The 21,216-nt window shown below is 37.0% G+C and overlaps 1 protein-coding gene across 3 annotated transcripts; it reads right to left on the reverse strand.

Annotated features, from left to right (window-relative positions):
* Positions 1-30: 30 nt before the first annotated feature.
* On the reverse strand, positions 31-20,183 carry LOC106130202 (uncharacterized). Of its 3 annotated transcripts, none has more exons than XM_013328992.2 (12): positions 20,039-20,183; positions 19,264-19,383; positions 16,696-18,404; positions 14,263-16,594; positions 13,993-14,171; positions 13,646-13,868; positions 12,836-13,280; positions 12,663-12,751; positions 11,204-12,574; positions 8,716-8,959; positions 5,492-5,661; positions 31-4,282 (listed from the first exon to the last, which is right to left on the reverse strand). In XM_013328992.2, the coding sequence occupies exons 2-11, from the start codon at positions 19,300-19,302 to the stop codon at positions 5,495-5,497; spliced, it is 6,798 nt and encodes a 2,265-aa protein (XP_013184446.1). In that variant the 5' UTR covers positions 19,303-19,383; positions 20,039-20,183; the 3' UTR covers positions 31-4,282; positions 5,492-5,494. The 3 variants fall into 3 exon arrangements, with proteins under 3 accessions (XP_013184446.1, XP_013184445.1, XP_013184444.1); XM_013328991.2 differs by having other exon boundaries at positions 5,536-5,661; positions 12,663-12,766; XM_013328990.2 differs by having other exon boundaries at positions 12,663-12,766.
* Between the last annotated feature and the right edge of the window lie 1,033 nt (positions 20,184-21,216).

Here is a 21,216-nt window from a genome sequence, read left to right on the forward strand (position 1 = left end):
ACGAGGCCGAAAGAAAAGGAAAGGCGAGCATTCAAACGAAGATTTTATGTAATTAATTATCATAACATCTTTTATTCTATATTATTATTTTAAATTTTACATGCTTAGTTTCAAACATTAAGAAAGAAATAATAATATTTAACATCTGAATAATATACAGTTCTAGTAATTTATGAACCACTTAGCAATAAAATTATATTAATATTGCAAAATATTCCATTGTTACGTCGAATGCCTTACACGTAATTATCGAATATGAAGAAGGGCAGAGGTGGGTGCAATCACAAAGAAACAGTAGGGGAACTAAGTTCATATGGCAAACGAGAGTTACACAGTGCGCTTTAGTTCACCATAACAAAATATAGCTTTTGCTTATCCAATAATTATTATAATATATACACAAATATCGCTCTCTACTGGATGATATTATCAAGATTTTTATCACAAAGATTTCTCTAATTTCTACAGAACATGTACTGATTGGAGAGCATTGGGCTGTGAACTGCCAATTGGTACATTAACGACTACGATAGAAAACTGATGAAATGTACTATTCCTCTGCGTGATACGATGTAAACATCGACGGGACCATGTAGTGGGAATGTTCACAGCTAAATGCACTTTAACACGAAGACAAAAAGCGATTCACAATTCTAGTTAACAACCAAAACGAAATATTTACATTTCATATTAGAGAACCACCGACATTATCACTCCGCACTGGCTGGGGTTTCGCACCAGTAATTTATATATTCAAACAGAAACCATAAATCGGCAATACCTTTACAATACGTATAAAAAATAATAAAATCCAGAGTTAAAATAAAATGCTAATAAAATATCTCGAGTTTATATATTTCTATGAACTAGTGTTGCCTTTAGGCGAATTATTGCAACATGTTTACTATATTATTTTTTCAGTATAAATTAAATTATGCCTTTTCTATTGATACTTTTCACGCGCAAAGTGGAAGCATTAACCAACTTTTAACCTTTTCTCACATTATTCCAAATCCATTATGTACACAGCGTGTACAGAATTATCAGTTGCAAAAATCATTATTATACGCCTGAAAATAATTCTTGATATGACTCAACAATTTTACAAATCGATTTGATAATATAGCCGATGCAGTTATTTTATTTGTCTTCTAGTTTTGTTAAATAAAAAAAAAGAATAACCCACATTTCTAAGCAGCCATCCATAACTTACGTCATACGTTAAGAGGGAGGGGGGGTTGACAAGTGTAATACCCCTGTAGGAGTCATAAATTTCATGTCATCACATTTCAAAAAATAATTTAATTTTAATAGTAATTTTGTAAGAGTGAATACACGAAATTCAAACTATTACTTTACGGAAACCTCAAAACCATTCTATATGTGAGAAGAAATAAACACTAAAAAACGATAAAAAAATAAACTAAAATATTACCCTCCCTCCCTGCTCGTTTGTCTTTCACCAGGCTGTATCTCATAAACTATGATAGCTAGAAAGCTGAAATTATGTATTTCCATTGTCGCTATAACCACAAATCCTAAAAATATTTTTTTTTATAATGTATTTTCCGCTCAATATTAATAACGGTTACAGGTAGACGCTTTAAATATTCCCAGAATAGTAACTTATATATTACCTTTCAAAATAAATAACAATAAAGAAATTATAAAACGATGGTACGATGGTACGAGTCCGAAAAGAACCCGATGAAATTCGTGTAACGTAATTAATGGATGGGCCCCGCATGTTTTCTTAAAAAAAATCTGTCAACATAACATAGTACAATTTCTACCAGGACACATTTCATTCCGTGATTTAAAATCAAAATACAATTAAATACATATTTGAATTCGTTAATACTATTTCTTCCCCAAACCGCGAAAAGCTTGTCAGTAATTTAGTGTTCCGGAGAAACGGAACGTTGAGCAACTATAAAGCTAACACTGGGTTCATATTACATTCCATGTAGTTTTACTACAACATCTAATATACACTGCCAAAATTTCTCTATAAATTGCAACCTTAGAAATGGTAGACTAGAAACTGTATGAAGAATTTGTCGTCTGCAACCTAGTCTTCACTCGTATAAAAATTTTAACAATAAAAACGATAATGAAACGAATCTCTTCGTACCAGAACCATATGAAACGAGGTACCGATACCAACGCAATCGAAAATAATTTACATTCAAAAAATATATCTCAACATTCATTTTTAATTCTTTTGCATTCCCGGTGGTTCATAATCGATCGATTATCACCGTTTGTAAACAGACGAGAATGCATAAATGATAATCGAAAAATAATTGAGTTTCGAAATGTATTTCAAAGCGATTTTGTTTTTCGATTGCGTGGGATTAGTATCCCAGAGTAAGATTTAGACTCACTCTAGTGAGACCGATTGAGGGATTTAAACATGACATGCGACATATTTGTGATATTTTTAACCGCCTCCAAAATAAAAGGTGGTTCTTATTTTGATTTGAACGTATGTGTGTACGCGATTTTCTGGCGTTTCGCTGAACTAATTTTGATGCGATTTTTAGGAGTGTTTGTTACCCTTTTAGAAGAAAGTTTTAGAAATTTTACCGACTTTAAAAAAGAAGGATATCCATCGGAGGCGGTTCTTTTTTACAAGTTATCTAGTAACTATGTGACAAACTTAAATCTTTTCTATATCCATTCAATGAAATGTTACTTAAATCTATAATCAGTTATTAAATAGTGAAAATGTTATGGAATTTTTTTAGATGTATCACTACTCGTCCGTGCGTCCGATAAAAAATTTTTAGTGAAATTGCATTCCATTACATTTTCACTGACGAATAACTAACATTTAAAAAAAATTGACAGGATAGTAATTTGAATCTATCATTTCTTAGGCTACAAAACCAGATAGCTATAATTTGAATACTAATTAATGAGAAAGGTTAATTCTATTCTCCGACGGCTTCCGCGTCGATGTGGAAAGCGTGCAGCTAAAAGGAAAAACGATCTCGAGGTGTAAAAAATAAGAACATTTCGACATTTCATTTGGACGATTAAACATTAATAAGGCCCCGCGCGCTGTCCGCTTCTCACACCGGCGGACCCAGGTGTCCACACTTAATTTTTAATAACAAACAGAATATTTTGCAAGTCTCTCTATTTGTCACTGGGTTTGGGCCCGGGGTTCACAACATCGATTCGTTGTCACCGAGACGGGTACGTTTCCGTCAATATGCTTCGTATTACTATTAGGTAAATTTATAAAATAATATTTTTCAATTCAAATTAGTTATCAACGGAAATATGACCTTTAAAGGAAATGCAGTTCCGAGTAAATAATTATATCGATTTTATTAATTAAATATTTTCAGCGATAATCACAACGTAAATATTCTCAAGATGTATTAAATTAATTAGACACAATTAATAATACAAAGCATATTGGAAACACGTCTGAAGGTGAATAGGGGGGACGCGGATTTTTTTAAAACTAGCTCATTACCAAATATTCGACAAATATGACACAGTCCAGACTTTATGGGCAGAAGGCCGAAGCCGGTGTTATCAATATACAGTGAAAACCGCTATCGGTCGGATCGCACCTAACCAGCTGCCGAGCTTTGTGATGGAGACGAATTTCTACATCATCAGGACTGCTCATCCCTCGATCTAAAGGCGGACATGGGACATGCCTTCTCTTAAATTATAACACAGATTTATCCTCTAACATGGCTAACGCGCTCCCGAATTGAAACATGTCTACACATGAAAAACGACTAACACTAACAGACCTACGCCCTGGGGTCACCCCCAGACACCTATATACGCTAAAAAAGGGTAAAACAAATAATAAAAACAACTATAATTTACTTAAACATTATGCGTACAAAAGTCCTATTCAGCGCTTTCTAGGCGCTCTTTAGATAGATCCGTAATAAATAAATATATCAATAAGATACATAAACATTGTACATATATAAAAAATCTTTTTTGTTACCATTATACATACATACCGAGTAGGTCGCCTACCGCTATCTTAATCTTCTATATACAATATGTACAAGGGGAAATAAAAACAATTTGTACTTGCAGAAAACCGTGAAAAATAAAAACAGAAGAATGAACGGAAATATACAAATGTCTCTAACACGAGTCCATAAAAAAGTTACATTAATAATTATGTTATATTATAATACAGCGCCGGGCCGCGGCGTCGGCTTGAGATTGTTTATACAAAAATATGATTTGCGCGGCTCCTACCTGTCCGTGCGCTTGCTCGCGCTCGCCGCCACTTCTGGAACAATAAACAAACACATTATTAACACAATTGAACAAATAATAAATTCTAAATGAGATTTAAACTTCTTTCAACATGGAAAGAAAATCAAGTTGATAAGGCATAGATTGCTGAGTCCTTACCAATCTGGTTTTAGAGTAGGCCATAGTACAACCACAGCTCTCCTAAAAATTACGGAGGACTTGCGTTTAAACATTGATAATAAGAGCCTCACAGCCCTAGTTCTCCTAGACTTTTCTAATGCTTTCAACTCAGTCGATTTTGATATCCTGCTGGCTGTTCTGGGTTCTTTAAAAGTTTCTTCATCTTGTCTTCTGTGGTTCCGCTCCTATCTTCAGGGTCGCCATCAGAAAGTTTACGCCAACCAGATTAGTTCTGACTGGTGTGGGCTCGCTGCTGGTGTACCACAAGGAGGAGTTCTTTCTCCCATACTTTTTTCTATTTTTATAGATGGAATAACGGCCCTATTATCCTCCTCTTTTCATCTTTACGCTGATGATCTCCAAATTTATGCAGCTGCCCCACTTGATGAATTCCACAATGCTGTCGGCGTTATCAACGCAGACCTTATTTCAATTGCGAATTGGGCTCGGAATTTTGGACTTACGATAAACGCGAACAAATCTCAGGCAATTATTATCGGTAGCCCTCATTTTATTAGTAGATTAAATTTATCCTTGGTACCCAACATTTCACTCAATGGTGAAATTATCCCTTTTAATAATAAAGTAAAAAATTTGGGTATCATATTTGATCAGACTTTATCGTGGGCCCCTCAAATCAATGACGTAAGTCGAAAGATTTTCTACTCACTACACGCCTTGAAACGACTTCAAAACTTCTTGCCTCTTAAAACTAAAATTATGTTGGCTAGCTCACTCTTGCTACCTCATCTTGATTACGCTGACATAGTCTATTTGGATCCGTCTGAAGAACTTCTCAATAAACTCGACCGACTCGAAAAAAAACAATGAGGAAGAAAATAAAAGAAACCCAGTAAGTTTCAAGTATAAAGCCCCCGCTTAGACTATGCCCCCATACCGTACCAGAGTGGTCAGCGGGCGGGCGCGCCCCTTCGTCGTCGGGTAACGTTATAGTAAACAATTTTAACAATCGAGAAATCTTATTAATCCCCCCCCAGCCCCCCCTCATTATCCCCTCCCCAAAGAAAAAAAAAGGAGAAAGAAAATAAAAGAAAACCAGTACGTTTCAAGTAAAGCCCCCGCGTAGACTTTGCCCCCATACCGTACCGGAGTGGTCGGCGGGCGGGCGCGCCTCTTCGTCGTCGGGCAACGCGAGACCGAACTCTCGCCGGAGACGCGAACTCAGGTTTTCGCGTTGCCGTTCCGAAGCCGTCGGCTGGGCGTCGAACACGCCTGCAAAAGAAACATGTTTTTAATCAGTAACCTAATTATCATCTTGCATTACTACTCCTCGTCTTACAAAAGCTTTATGAGTTACTCTAAAACCCGGAGTACACTAATTTAGATTTTCATCTTCAATACAAGGACTTGGTTTTTTTTTATTCATCCGTCATGCATGTATGTCATATAATTATATTAATTCATTTTTTCAGACAGAAGTACTCCACAAATTTGTAGCGGTTGTTTGAATACCTACATTTATCTTACAAATTTCAATCTTTTGGACAGTCTCAAATAAACTGTGACATATGGACAGGCAGATAAAATTTTATGGGTCGCTCTGTTTTGTCGATGGTCGATTTTTTTACAACATAAAAAAGGTGAGCGACTTATGATCTTCAGCCGAAACCAGTTAACATTTTCAGCGGGCTTCTTCTTCAAATTATGAAACCAACAGCCGAAAATTCTATTGGTAAATGCTATGATGAGAGTCATACTGAATAAAATTTACATAGACATTCATCTATTTTTTATGTTCTAATACACATTTAGATGCTGACAATAGATATAACATAGCTAGGTGCAGGCGTCCTCACAATGTTTTCCTTGACAAAAGCGAGTGGGTGTCGATTAAAATAAGACGAACATGCGCATGATTAAAATACCAAAGTACAGTGAGAAGCATAAGTTTCCATCAATTTGTGGTTCGATATGAATTCTCGTTGACTGAATTTGGATCATTATTATTCAGTTTGATTACAAACATAATATGAGATATTGCAATTCAAATACAAATATGACATCCTTCTATCGTCATCATGTATAAAGTATTCGTCCTAACGCCAATCATTAAACAGGATGTGTTAACCCCACCTTACTTCGCATTGTAGTACAGTGGCTCAAGTGGCGTAAAAATAAACAAGCATTGGCTACGAGCCAAACGGCAACTCACTACGTACAGTCAGCGACATAATTATCTGACTGCAACAATTTTTTATTGGGTATTTGAGGTTGATCTCAAATATGATGGATGGTTAACAAGATAGGGGTCCAAGGTACACGCAAACTCAAATAAGTAGTGTTTATTTTCCCTCGCTTGATTATTATCTGGTACCAAATAGTTGCTTTGTTAAAAGTAGATCTAAATGCAGTTAACTGCGCCGACTAGTTAAGCTCTGTTTACATAAGCGTTAAAGATTCATTTTATGATCCAGTTGATAAAACTCACTCGAGACAATTTATCTTTTATGTTTTAACTATTTACACACCGCTTTCCTCTTAAGTTACTAGTTAATTAAACACAAGTAAACATAATTTTAATATCAAAGTGTACCGGTAAACAGAGCTAACGCTATAAAAAAGTTGATTCAAAATAAGTTGTATTTCAAACGCTCAACGACCTAGCTCAAAGCTTTTGTAATTCATTCAATATAAAAATCCCTTTACAAATAGTAGCGGAGGCGTTATCTTAATGACTGTAATGCAAAGTATGGTACAGTGTATCGAGCAAAAAGCACGCTGTATGAATAATTAAAGTAATGTAAAACGCAGTTTAAAGCGATGTTTACGCTATTCAAGGCCGTATAGACCGTGACTTTATGTTATTGCGCCGCAGTATAAAAACAAAAAATATATAATACAAATATACATTTCAAGTCATAAAAATGGAAATATTGAATTAAGCTTGGAAAAAAAATGAATGGCCGTCTTTAGTTTACGACTGTCAACACAATAAAAGAGCAAAGATACCGTTTGACCGACTGATAACCCTTGGCTGTGATTGCACCTGTTACATAAAAAATATTTACATGATTGTGCAAGATTTGTGTAGTTATAATTATAACATCGAAACTGTTTATTTTATGTCATCTTTAAAAATTTATAGAGATAAACACTTTCTATCCTTGGATAGAATAGATTTATTTTCAAAATTAGATAACAGGTATTACTTATTGATGTCAATTGTGATTATTACTCTTTATATATAAGATTATTACTCTTTATATTACATATAAGTGAGAGCATCATTTCTATAGAAATTGTTATACAAAAGTGTGTGGCTTTCACCTTCCTAAATGAAAAATATTTGGCAATGACACCTGTTTTGCTGAATAATTATATGGTAGCCAAAAGTATGATTCACGTAAATGAAGTCTCGAACAAGAGCCAGTAATAAAAAAATCATGAGAAAGTAAACAGAGTCGTGTGGCACAAACATAAAAAAGTATAAGATAATTTCATATCTGTGCCATGGATATCGTAAGACGACTAAGGGATAGGCTTATTAACTTGGGATTCTTCATAAGGCGATGGGTTACCAAACTGTCACTATTTGAATCTCAATTGATTATTAAGCCAAACAGCAGAACGTAGTAGACTAAAGTCATGCACGAGACGCGACGCAAAGCAATAGAAACGAGTGACCCGCGGACCGTGACCCCATGCAATTTGCTCTAATTGCATCGCATTTGCATACCAGATAATTGCATCTCGTCACGATCTCGCCATCATCATTTGTTCTGTTTTGTATTCTCTATTGAATATCAAGTGAAGAGCTAAATTACTGATAAATTAATTAAATGTATAATGGGATTGGTACCTATTCAATTATAAGTAGTGTTTTGACGTCTTTACTATATATTTTGTATCTTATTTTGTCAATAAATAAAATTTAGCATACAGGTGTTTCTTGTTGGAAATTGGTAATAGATTCATGGTAGATTGGTTAATTTGTAAGATTAAGTGATTTGTTTCTTTTATAATTATGTACTATTTCTTGTTACTGTGTAAATTTCTATGCAATAAATATATTACAAACAAACAAATAGGACTACAAAAACCGATCTAATCATCCAAACATCCGTACGAGCTGTATGAAAATAAGTTGCGTATTCAAAAGAGGCTATCAGTAGGTAGAGTGAAAATTTCATGACAATACTTGTTTTGTAGGTCAAAAGGCATACCCCGGGTTACTTCTACAGAGTGTGTGCGACGAAGAGGAAGACTAGATTTTTTGGTGTTCTAGAATTAAAACCACAATTATTTATATCAAAACTCAATATTTACCTCTCAGACCCTGTCCAGCAGTGAGTTCCCTATGCAGCCTCTGCTCCAATTCATCAGCCGCTTGAGCGGCGGCCGCGTCTAATCTCTGAGGAGACAGCGAGGCCGCGCCGGAAGACTCTGAAGACCACTCGGGCCCCGCCTCGCCCTCCGCGGCGTGCTCGGGCTCCGCCCCGTCCGTGGAGTCGGTGGTCGTCTCGTCGTGTACCGCGCCTTTCAGACGCTTGCGGTATTCGCTGATAGAGAGCTGTGGGACATGTTGCTTATGTCAAAACTGTCACCAATCTATACGAGCTAGCCCCATAGAAAGTTCTAGATTTGGTTATTGGAATATATAACAACAAATTTATTAATAAATTTCCAAGACCCAGGGAATGAAAAAATATAAAAGTTTTCTGTAACTGAGAGAAATACAGCGGGAACTACTTAGCGTAGGAAACTGAAACGCATTGTTCCTTAGGAATCATAGGGTAGGCTTTTGTAAAGGGCAAATCAATATTTTATACAAGCATTGTGATCAAACTTTGATTGCTTTTCTATTAGTTAAGTAATAGGGATGTGGACTGTACTCAAATAAGTATAAAATTTTACCACGAAAAGGTAGTTTCTATAGTAAAAATAATAAAAAACACAAGATTTTCCTCAAAAAACAAGCGATTATTTTTTTATTTAATAAAATGTAATTAAATATTTCACCCTCAAGTCACGTGACAATGAACACCAATCAAAATGCGTGACGTCACGCGTTGCAATACAAGAATTTTCGCTGTCAAGTATTATGGTGTTTGTTGATATTTGGATCATATTATTACCGTGATTTCCGTCCGATTATCTTTTTGAATAAATTTTTAAAGGTTTTCCCATAATGGAAAGTGGATATATTAAGGCAGATAGTTCAAATTTGCCAAGAATTGATTGCTTTACGATGGCTTATTTCTTCGCAACAAATAGTAACTTCTGCTCTGCTGAATTTAGAAATGTGAAGTCATCCATGTAAGTAATATACTCAAGATACATTATTATAGCAATAGTAGGTATTTTTAACCTCAAAAAGGTAAATTATAATGATTTTTCCATATCATTGGCCAACTATAATGAAAGAACAAAACATTGTTTACATTATTTCTAACCTAAAAATACGAGTTTTTGTCTTTGAAAACTTAAAGAGAAAAATTATTTTAATACAAGTAAATGTAACAAATATTATCAAACTTACATCAAAATGATCCTCACAGAAATACATTTTACTATGTGTAGATACAAGTGCCGGATCCCGACGGGCTAATTGAAGCCACTTTTTTCGCAGCATTTTTGTACGTGGAACGTGAATAAACAGTTTTTCAGTTGTTTTAATAGTTGTACTTTTTCACTGCGGCACCGCACAATATTTATAAAATTTTGAATTCATATTATTATCACACAACTACGAAATAACTATTCATTACATACAACTTCGACAATATTTTATAACGCGTGACGTCACAGCGGCCGTTTGACAGGTATCCGCGTTTTGGCGCGATATTTTAAATGGAATTTTAAATAAATTATTTTAAAGGAAATACTTGAAATAAAAAAATAATTTTAAATAGTTTGGGTTATATTTGGTACTTATGCATGGTTTTAAACACTTTCCCAAAAATAGTCCACATCCCTATTGTTTACAGTATGCGAATGGAAAGTTATTGCAAGTTGATATTTATTCAACAAGTATTATGAGATATCTAATCTCGGAACCATTCTCATTCAGATATGAATATTATGACAAGATAATGCAAAATACTATCTTTCACAGTATATAAATTATAGTTACTGATTCATAAACAATAATGTTCACCATTTGATCTTAACCAGGTCACCAGAATTAATAGAATTATTTTTATGAATTACTCCAAATAAAAAAAATAGTGTAATATGTCACAAATGATGTTTATATTTCAGTAATGATTATTACATATGATATTACCCATTATAATGAAACTGCTTCGCGCTTTTGCTCCCAGTGCAAATAATATACATACATGTGTTAGGAAACAATAAATTGTTCGGGTGACTATTAAAAGTAGCCATTTACAAATTTTATTTGTACTAATTTTCAATAGATGGCGCTTACAATTGCTGACTATAGTTGGTAAAACAGGACATGTTTATATTCTATTCGTTATTTCTATTTCTAAAAAATCGATGAACTGGTATCCTTGAAAATTCATGAAGCGGTAACCTTGAAACGAAACAGCGAAACAGACTGTGTCTTTTAGGTAAAACATCGCAGGTAAGGATGATAAGAAGGCGCAAATAAGAAGGCGGATAAGACGGCGCATGGGAGGCCTTAGCGACACGAAGTCGCATTAATGATACGGAGCATGGAAGTATCATACTTTTAAACATTCGCATTGCATTGTCAATAATGTAAACAGCACATGTAATAAATAAAAAGGTACATGACCATCAATACCAGTGCTATTTAAATGATTGTGTTGACAACAGTACTAACCTTCCTCCGCACCGGCTTGGGTTTGTCCTGCGGCGGAGGCTGCAGCCGCGGGTCCCTGGTGGCGGCGCCGGGCTTGGCGGCCGCGGGCGCCGCGTTGCTGGCGCGCGTGTTCCGCAACACTCCCGACAATATCACACTGTTATTGGAGTCCATACTGTTCACACGGTTCAAGATCTCGTGCACGTTCTTAAATTCGTCCCGCGCGGTGTCCTTACCGTCGAATATACTACTGTCCAGATTCGTCGTCTTATCTATTGCGCTCTTTATAATCGACATGTTCGGCACGCTTTGATCTTCGAAATTGAATGTCTGCGTCATATTCCCGAAGATGCCAGAGAACAGACCCGAACCGAAGCGCGATGAGAACGGTAAAGTCGCCTTGTCAAGCACCGACGGCCGGTCCGCGTCGTAATTTTTGTCCTCTGATCGGCTCTCGACCGGAGATAACGAACGAATCGTCTTCACCGGCTTCATGGGCTCCTCGGGAAGCGGTATCGCTTCTGGGAGTGGTATCGCTTCCGGAGGCGGAATCAGAAGCATCGGGCTCGGTTCCTCTGGCAGAGGAATATTCTCCGGCGCCGGTAAAGGTATAGACTCCACCGACGGCAGAGGAATATTCTCCGGCGACACGTGAATCTTCTCATGCATACAATTGCTCATATCGTCGTGAATATCTCCGTTGATCTCCGGCGATTTCGAACTGTTGTTCTCATCCTCTGTCCTCAATTGAATACTGATTTGGTCATCCACCATGTTGAGATCGAAGTTCAAATTCACCTTCTTCCGTTTTTCTTTGGGCTTCTTATTTCTGCTTTTGAGAATGAGGATGTTTTCCGTGTGGAATGAATGTATTTTCTTTTGTATATCGTCCATTTCGTCACGCTGCGGTGAGGAGTTCCCACTAGTGTCTGCAGACTGACAACTATTCATCTTGTCATTCGGGCTTTCTATGCCTTTTACTTCACTATTACTGTTTTCGTTAGACTCCAGTTTTGGTTGTGATGAGATCGTAGTGTCGATTTCCATAGGTACTACTTTATTGTAATTAGTATCTTCGATATCGACATTATTATTGTTTGTTTTAATATCTTCAGGTTTAGTTATTACTGGTGGTGATATCTTGTAGTCTGCACTAGGAGGTACGCCTATTATCCGCCTAATATTTTCACTGTCATGTGGAACTATATTAACATTAAGATCATTGTCCATATTGCACTGGTCGTCCGACCCTTGTCCGCTATCAGACCTCGTCCGGTCTCTCCCGTATATACTGTCCATAATATTTCTAACTTTATACTGCATTGCAGCGCGTGAATCGTCTTTTACAGGAGACTCCTCGGACGTAAGCACAGGTGAAGCTTCGTCGTTGCACTGCACAAGTAATGGAATTCATTAGTAGTTATTTAAAATTTCATACATTCTACAACTAAAATAACAATATATTCTATTGTGTACTTACAGGCACAATATTGTTTGGTTCACACGATAACGACTCTCTGGCTAACCTCCTCTTCTTTAAAGGTGTTATCATTTCATTCGGCGGCGATTCTGAAACAAACACATCTACATTCAAACTTAGCATACTAATATGTTCATTACTGCATACATAATTTCTAAATTTAATTAACTCACCAGCCGAAGGAGAGTCACTTTCTTCACTGATGGCTTGTCTGAGCCATCTCTTCTTAGCACTATGTTGGGGTACCACTGTAGGGACAACCTCTGCCACTTCGGTGGGAGGTGTACTTCTCGTTATTCTCTTAGCTTTCTTGGGCGGTTTATTTCTGTCTCTTCCTGGAGTTCTTGGTGGTGATGAATGAGCATTTTCCTCATCAATATCTTGCCCACCACTGAGATCACCAATAATAGTAGATGCTACTTGGACTAAGCTTTCTAATGAAGGAGCTGATACTAATGAAGGTCTGTAGGGGGAACGGTAAGGAGACGGCGTTCTTTCGGGGGAACGCCCTATCCATTCTGTGGCCATTGTCTTTTTGGTTTTTGGTAGTTTGAATGTAGATTCTACTGAACCGACAGCTGCTTCTACTAATAGACATGCTGAGCTCAAACCGAGATCCTGAAATACAAATGGATTCAGTAAGTATGATTGCAAACATCAATGCAAAACAAAAGTAATTGGGGTTATAGAGGGGTGTCATGTTTTTCCTGGTGTTGTCGATCAATGTCGATATTATCAATAGCTCCGACCAAGGTAATACTATCGATGACGTGCAATACTACGGAAAATCTACTTATCTAATCATTAATCTAATGATTCTCATTTTATTTTTTGTGGTAGAATAATTTCTACCATTTGTAATAAAAATATATAATAGTAAAAATTTAATTATTCAAATTGACCAGTTAGCTCTTGGAATGTAAAAGGGTAGACATTTACCCAGCAGTAGCACACAAAAGTGGGCTAATAAATAAAAAGCTGACCTCTTGCGGGGGCTGCGGTATTTGATCAACAGGCGTAGTTGTAGCGGCGGCGGTCGTTTGCGGAGTGGCCGGTTGTAACGCGCTGTGTCTCCTGAGAGGGCGGGTCCGCGGCGGGGTGCGAGGCGCCTCGTCGCCTGATGTATGCATGTCGCTGTCAGCGGAATTAAGTCGCCGACGACCACTAAGGTTCGATTGAGATGTAGTGCGGGCGCGGCCTTTGCGTCTGTAAATAAAAAATAAATTAATATCATCAGTTCTACTACGGTTAAGTCATCTTTGTAGTCTATTGAGCGTGTAATTACTGAATTAGTTTTTTTTTTTTTTTTGTACTTCTTAATGTCACTCACTTTCTCCTCTTCTTAACAGAGTTATGTGGTTCTTCCTCTTCTTCCTTCTCGGGCGCGTTGGGATGCGGGTCAGACTCCCTCCTTTTCTGTCGTTCCTTCACTTCCTGTTTCCGCTGTTCCGCTTTTTCCATCCTTTCGAACGCTTTCATAATAGCTTCCATTTTACGCTCTTCACGTGTCTAGAAAACAAATGAAATATATTAACATGACAAAAGCTTTGGACTCAAAAAAAAATATGGTACTAAAATGCTTGTAAAAATTAAATCTTACCATTTTCCTCTTCTCTTTCTCTTTAGCAGACGGAGTCTGTATTTTGTCTTGCGAATCATCCGTTTTGTCGTCCAAAGAGTCCTGGTTTACACATGTTGTCCTACTTGACCGTGAAGATCTGTCGTGGCACGCAGACTTGGCAGTAAATTCGCGCGTCGCAGGTCTCTCGTCTTCAATCTTACATTCCAGTTTAGGTTCCTCTTTAGGCTCTTCTTTAATAACATTTTCTTCAATTTTGTCCACTTTCTCTGGCTTCTCCTCATCCGAAAGAACTTCGTCAGTTCTCAAAACAGGGTCACTGTGCTCAACAATAGCCTTAGATTCCTCAACCACTGGTTCTATTGCCACAGTTTCTTCTTTTATCGGTTTATCAGCTTCTTCCTCTTTTACAACCTTTCTCTCTTCAACTGTTTCTGTTTTTACAAATTCTGGCTCATCTATCTCAGGCTTTAACTCTTCTTTAGAGAGCAAATCTATCTCAGATTTAATTTCTGGTAAGAGTATTCTGTCATAATTGTAAGGTATGGTTTTTTTGATAGGAGACATTGGAGAGAACTCCTGTTTGATGGGTGATTTCTTCTCAGCTTTGATAGGCAGACTCGAAGGATATTCTTTGACAGGAGTAAGTGGCGGCTCGGGAGGTGGAGACATTGGAGAGGAACTACTGAAACATCTATTTCTACTTCTCTTCTCCCTTGGAGGATAATCCACACTCTTCCTAGACATTTTGGTGTCATAATTCAATCCATTCACTTTACAATGCTTTGGATTTCCACAAGCACAAGGCTGCTTGCTACCATCAGAGTCATGACCAACAGTTATTTCAGTGTCAGATTGAATTACTCCAATTGTCACTAAATAAACATGTAGAGTGCCTTTAACGATACAGTGTTGCAGTTCAGCATTAGGTTTACATGATCTCCGTACGAACCTAGCTTCGTTACCATATGTTCTTGTGTCGATACAGATTTGCGTGTTGTCTTTCGGTAATCTATAGAAAAATACGAAAGGACCCGGCTTCTGACTGCCGGCCCGCGCAGAGTTCTGTAACTGCGGTCTATGCTGATTAGACAACATATACTTGCCCCTTAGTTCTATGATAGGTGTGTTTTCTTTCAATTCTTTTATTGCAATCAAAATTTTGCCACCAGCGTGAGGCACTGTTGTACATAAATGCGCAGTAATAGCTGACGCCATATTCGGTGAATTACCAAGTTTACTGCTGTATTTCATAATCTTAGCTCGCAGCTCTGGACTGTAATGATTTGTCACAGCTAGTTCATAAGATTCTTGCCAGTGTGACTGATTAGATACATTCATGTTGTATTTGCTTCTATTCATCATAATTTCTTTCTTTCGTTTTACTCTCTTTTCTGTTAACTTTCTCTTAGGTCCTTTCCGCACAACTTCCGTTTTCTTAGGTCGCTTAGGACCTCTTTTAGGAGGCAAAGGTTGCAGCGGGGGTTGCGTCAGAGGCGGGAGCACCGGCACGGAGCTTGAATTGTAAGTGGTCACGAAGGAACCACTTGTATTGGTGTATGTGGTAACAGTCAACAAACGTTTTCTTTTTTGTCCTGGCGGCCGGCCGGTTTCAGAAGAATCTGAGTCTGACGCCGCCCCCAAGGCATTCAGTTCCTCCCGCTTTCGCATTTGAATCGCTCTGGCGTGGCGCCTATCAATAGGCCGCGGTAAGCAGAGTTCGCACATGTAAGTATCTGGTATGTTGTTCCTATCAATGCCCATGCAGTCGACATGTTGCCATTCCCCACATCGATCGCAGCATATCATATAGCCGTCGTCATGAGTGTAATCGCAAATGCATCTAGTTTTGCCTTCTTCTTCACCTTCGGGCGCAGTCTCTGTGTCGCTGCCGCCTCTGTTAGCCTGTGCACGGTCTCCGTCTAAGGACGATATTACCGAAGCCGCATCATCATCTGGCGGTGGTATTGGCAAGGGTTGTGGTTTGTAAGTTAAAGCTGCCATCGGAATGGAAGTGATAGGAATCGGGGGGCCGACCACACTGCTGGTTGGTACAGTAATTGGTAGGTCATATGATGCTGTGGACATAATAACTGGAGAACTCCTTTTCAATGGGCTAACTGGTGTAGCTGGAGTAGGCGAGACATTAGACGTCGGGGATAATGTCGATACCACCGTTGTAATAGCAGGAGGCGAAGGTGAGGGTTGTTTCTGTGCTGGTAATGCATATGTATGGTCGAGCATCACAAAAGCCAGCGCTTGAAAAGAGTAACGGCGGAATTCCTCAGTCAGATTAGGTCTCTCTTCCATTCCAATTATATCATCTGCTGTCTGTAGCGTCGTCTTGTCGCCACTGAAATAAAAGCAATTTAATTATTATACATGATAAGCCTTGACAATGTAATAAAAATGTTATTGAACTTATAAAATGATTTAATTGTATGCAATACTTACAAAACAATCCTCTTTTGGTTGTTCGGTTTAACTGCAATAATCTCTTCTATATGAATTGGGGTAGTTACATTTGCTACTATAGGAGCTGGGTTGGGATGTAACATTAATTTTGGTTGTGACAAAGACTGCAATATTTGTGCCGTCAATTGCTGGTTAGCTGATACTTGCGAAACTGTAGAGAGCTGATTGTCTGATGTGGCATAAGTTTGAACATATCGTAAATTCGGAGTAGATCCTGATTGAACATAATGTGGCCCTTTAGGCAGGCTTGTACTTATTGGAGCAGTAGAAATCAACACTGGGCCACATGGGGATTGGAGCACTAAGCGTTCACCTTTTTGAGGAAATTTCATCTGATGTTGTATACTTGGCTTATGAGTGGGACTTCCAATTTTTTGTATAACTTTAGAACTATTGGTATCTAAAGTACTGTAAGTAGGTTGTGTCTGGTTTTTATAAGTAGTATTTGTAGAAGCACAAGGCTTAGTATCCGATTTTTGGGTAGAACCAGTTTGCTGTATTATCTTTATTGCTCTTGATTGATTTTTCTGTCCAGACACTTGGCTAGAATTCTTAGATCCTTTGAATGTGTTAACAGATTTCTTCCCAGAATGTACTGACATTTTGTTAGGTCCAGAAACTACACGGGACAAAATATGGCACTGAGTGCTGCCTGATGATGCTGCAACCATAGCATTTAAGTTAGCACCATTGTTAACCTTATTCAATGCTTTATTTAAGTTTGTGCCTTTTGCAAATGTATGACTATAAGATACATTCTTAATGGGGCTGCTTATTACATTAGGCGAAACAGAGCAACCAATCAGTGATTGACTCTTAGGGGGTTTAGTACAAAGCACTGAGTTATTTACATGTTTCTGTGACACTACATTTGTGCTCCATTTATAGAAATGACTTTGGGTGCCATACACCGGTGCTATTTCTTTACCCTGAGTGATGTATTGTTGTGAATAAGTAGTATTTTTTGGTATAGATATGTTGCTTAATATCTGAACCTTTGAATTTTTAGGTCTATAACTGGTTTCATTGATAATATTAGCTCTTCTGGTTGGATTTGTATCATTTACATAGCTTTCACTAGTGATTATTATCTGTGAGACCGCAGCCTGTGACTGTTCTTCTTCACTTTTATCTGCAGTGGCACTTGTAGCAAGAACTGCTGGTAACCACAATGTCTGATTGGTAGGAACATCTTGTGATACATTCTGTATAGTTGTTAGGTTACCAACCGCTGCATCAACGTTGATTGTAAAGTTCTGCGGCAGTTTAGTAACATTTTGAACTATTGCTGTGTTCAAAGGGGCTTGTATTATAGTGGCAGAGTTATCAATATAATTAGCATCACCTGAATCTTCAGTTTCTTGTATTATGGGGTATGCAATGTTGCCTTCATTGTCAATGGTAGGTTCCTCTAACCTTATTATTCCTGGGAGTGAGTCCACTGACATATCTTGTTCACAAATTTTCTCTGCGATATGATACTCTACTTCCTTGTCTGCTTTATTATGAGCAGAGTGGACAACACTCTCAATGTTAGTGGAGTCTGGTTCGGTACCACCCTCAGTAGGAGATAAGGGCACAGCCCTAAGGACAGGAGTACGTATACTGGGTACATTCATAGTATCTGTTAGTTTTTGTTCCAATACTTGATCAAACACATTTTCACTGGAGGTGGTCGGCCCGTAATCCTACAACAAAACAGAAACTATTATCATATGGACATAACACAATGTTTGAACATAATTTGCTGAAGGCAGTCTATTTTAAGAGCTCCTGTTAATCATATTAAAACAAAATTTACTGTTTTATATATTACAACAATGACATGGGTAGGCAGATATGCTGTTGTCCATCTAACGAATTTATTATCATAAAATCAACATATATTTCTGTGGACTTGAATAATTGAATAACAGTCATATCAAATGCCCTCATTCACTTGTGATAGCCACTACCATGAACGTACATGGGAAAAATCACATTATCTACTTACCATGAACACAAAAGCTGAAAGTCTTAAACTAAAGGACAATAAGTACACAGAAAGATTTATTGCATATTTACCAGAAAAGAAACAAATACATTGCATTTTCCAGAAAAAAAAGAAGATAAAAGTAATTCGCTGCAAAATTTCATAAACACTATATATACATAGCTGTAAGATTATTTACATAATGTCTTCATTTAGGTAAGTAAGTTTATCTTTCTCTTTTCATATTTCCTGTATGTTTCACCACTACAACCTGGGATAGTTTTCTAACATTTCTCACTAGGATGCTTCATATTTTTATTTAAAGAATCAATCCAAAAAGAACATAGGTATGAAAGATATCAGAATCTAATAAGAAAATCTTGAGTCAGCTTATATTATGTATTACATATCCATCACCTATGCAATAGTCTAAGCAAATACATGAAGCCTAACTTGGAAGAAGTATAGGAAGCTAACTGATGATAGCTTTAAAATGTCCCTATTCAATGAATGATTTTGATGGTGTAAGAAGGTTGATATGGGGTAGGAAAAAAAGCAGTGTAAAATGAACTTACTTGCCGGGCCGCAGGTTCATATTCTGATGTAGATGACATACCGTATAAACTATCATCTTGGGTCAAACCCGAGATGACGCTTTGGAGAGCTCCTCGGCCTCCCAAGTTTATTTCATGTGACTGCAATCGAAAATTGACTCTTTATCCATATATCTTGCAAATCGACGCTATAACGTATTATGTACACCATTATGATGTTGGTAAAAATATTTTTAGTAGACTACGATATGGACGACCCTCGAGGTCATTGTTCCAGAAACAAGTAGAAAGTCCCTTGAATTGTTGCCCTACGATCAAATATATCAAGTAGAGACTATTTCGATTGCAATAAATACAACAATGCCTAATTATGATGCATTTATTAAGTGGATAGGTTAATCCACTGCCGCCATTAATGTCGCTCGGAAACTGAAATGTATCGTTACTAAACATCAAAAAAAGTAAACACTAACCTAAAATAAGACTTAAATCCAAAACATCGCAGAAAAACAATTAAAATTAATGTATTTTACATGACTTTAAATTAAACCGTGCCCCATAGTAACAAAGGGACGTAAAATAGAAGTACACACAAAAATGAGGTTTGTATATTTTTTCTCAAAGTCTTATTAGGTATTCTAAGAATATAAGTAGAAAAGTTCATAATAAAAGAGTGAAGAGCTAGAAAAATAAAGAATATTTAACCAATACAATACGACAACATCACAAAGCTATGAAATACTAAATCCAGATGTAAACACTTTTATAGAAAATGCATTTAGAAATAGTGACTTACCTGCTTACAAAAAAATTAATATCACCTACAATGTAGCGAAAGTATTCCCATCAAATAATTGCATAGCACAAACAAAATAGGCCTCAAAGTTCGAAACTACGACCAAAACATTCACAAGAGTTGAAGATGGCGGCCATTGCATATTCTTATACAAAACAACGGGGTTTCACGAAACATGTCCAAGTACTTTGTACTTCCGGTCAAATGCAATTAATATTATGTTGAAATGATTTCACTTCAATGAAAATATTTCAAAAATATTTTATGTTTATTCATTTTTACATTTTATAAATATAATGAGTACAATTATATGTAGCTTAATTGTAATATATAATTAATAGTATCAGTTTGTTGAAAATTGTCTATAGGAAATCTTCCGTTTGTCCATAATTATTTTTTCTATGTCTTGTCTTTAATCAAGCATAGTCAATTGTACTTTTAAATGAAATGCGGACTAAAGAATAAAATTTTATTGGGACAAAAGACCTTACAACCAGTCACTCACGAAGTGAACAGAAACACAAAGAGTGTATTAATTATTAACCGTGTTAAATACTGTGATATAAAAAAGTATATACATATCCCCTGAAGAGTTGCAGGGTAGACAGAGCCAACAGTCTTGAAAAAACTGAAAGACCACGTACAGTTGTCTAGCTAAATGATTAAATTTGTTGCTAGCATAGTGATATTTAAAGAAGATAAATTCAGTAGATTACCTGTGAAAAGGCAACAAACAAACAAATAAAGACAAAGTTAAACCTCACGAGTCTTAACTTGGCAATGTTCTCGAATCAAGACTGCATAAGGGCCGGTGCAGCGTGCCGCCGACTTCATCCGACTTAGGTCTCACCGACTCGGACAGAGTGGATTGAACGTATTTAACTCAACGGCATAATGTCTTTGGCAACGAACTATTAACAAAAAAAAAAACGGGATGTCAGATGCTGCCAGTGTGAATATATCTGTCTGTTCAAGTCGGTCAGGCCTATGTAAGACGAAGTCGGCGGTAGCCCTAAGGAAATAAAAATATATTTTAAGTCTAAACAAAAATTGAAGCTGCCGCTAGTACTTATAGGTCAGGAAGTAAATGTCAGTTCTTAAAATTTCTAGAAAAATGCTAATCATACAAGTCTTATGACACGACACTACCCATGTAGCGTGTCGTCGAACGATGACTA

The sequence above is a fragment of the Amyelois transitella genome, chromosome 7 (genome assembly GCF_032362555.1).
Source record: "Amyelois transitella isolate CPQ chromosome 7, ilAmyTran1.1, whole genome shotgun sequence".
Taxonomy (NCBI): Eukaryota; Metazoa; Arthropoda; class Insecta; order Lepidoptera; family Pyralidae; genus Amyelois; species Amyelois transitella.

Bases quoted from the DNA above. Each gene is read 5' to 3' on its own strand.
- LOC106130202 (XM_013328990.2), bottom strand. From the start codon at position 19,302: ATGTCATCTACATCAGAATATGAACCTGCGGCCCGGCAA. The intron at 14,172-14,262 runs GTAAGATTTAAT...TTTGTTTTCTAG, and splicing joins AGAAAGAGAAGAGGAAAATG to ACACGTGAAGAGCGTAAAAT. The intron at 13,869-13,992 runs GTGAGTGACATT...TTTTATTTACAG, and splicing joins TCTGTTAAGAAGAGGAGAAA to ACGCAAAGGCCGCGCCCGCA.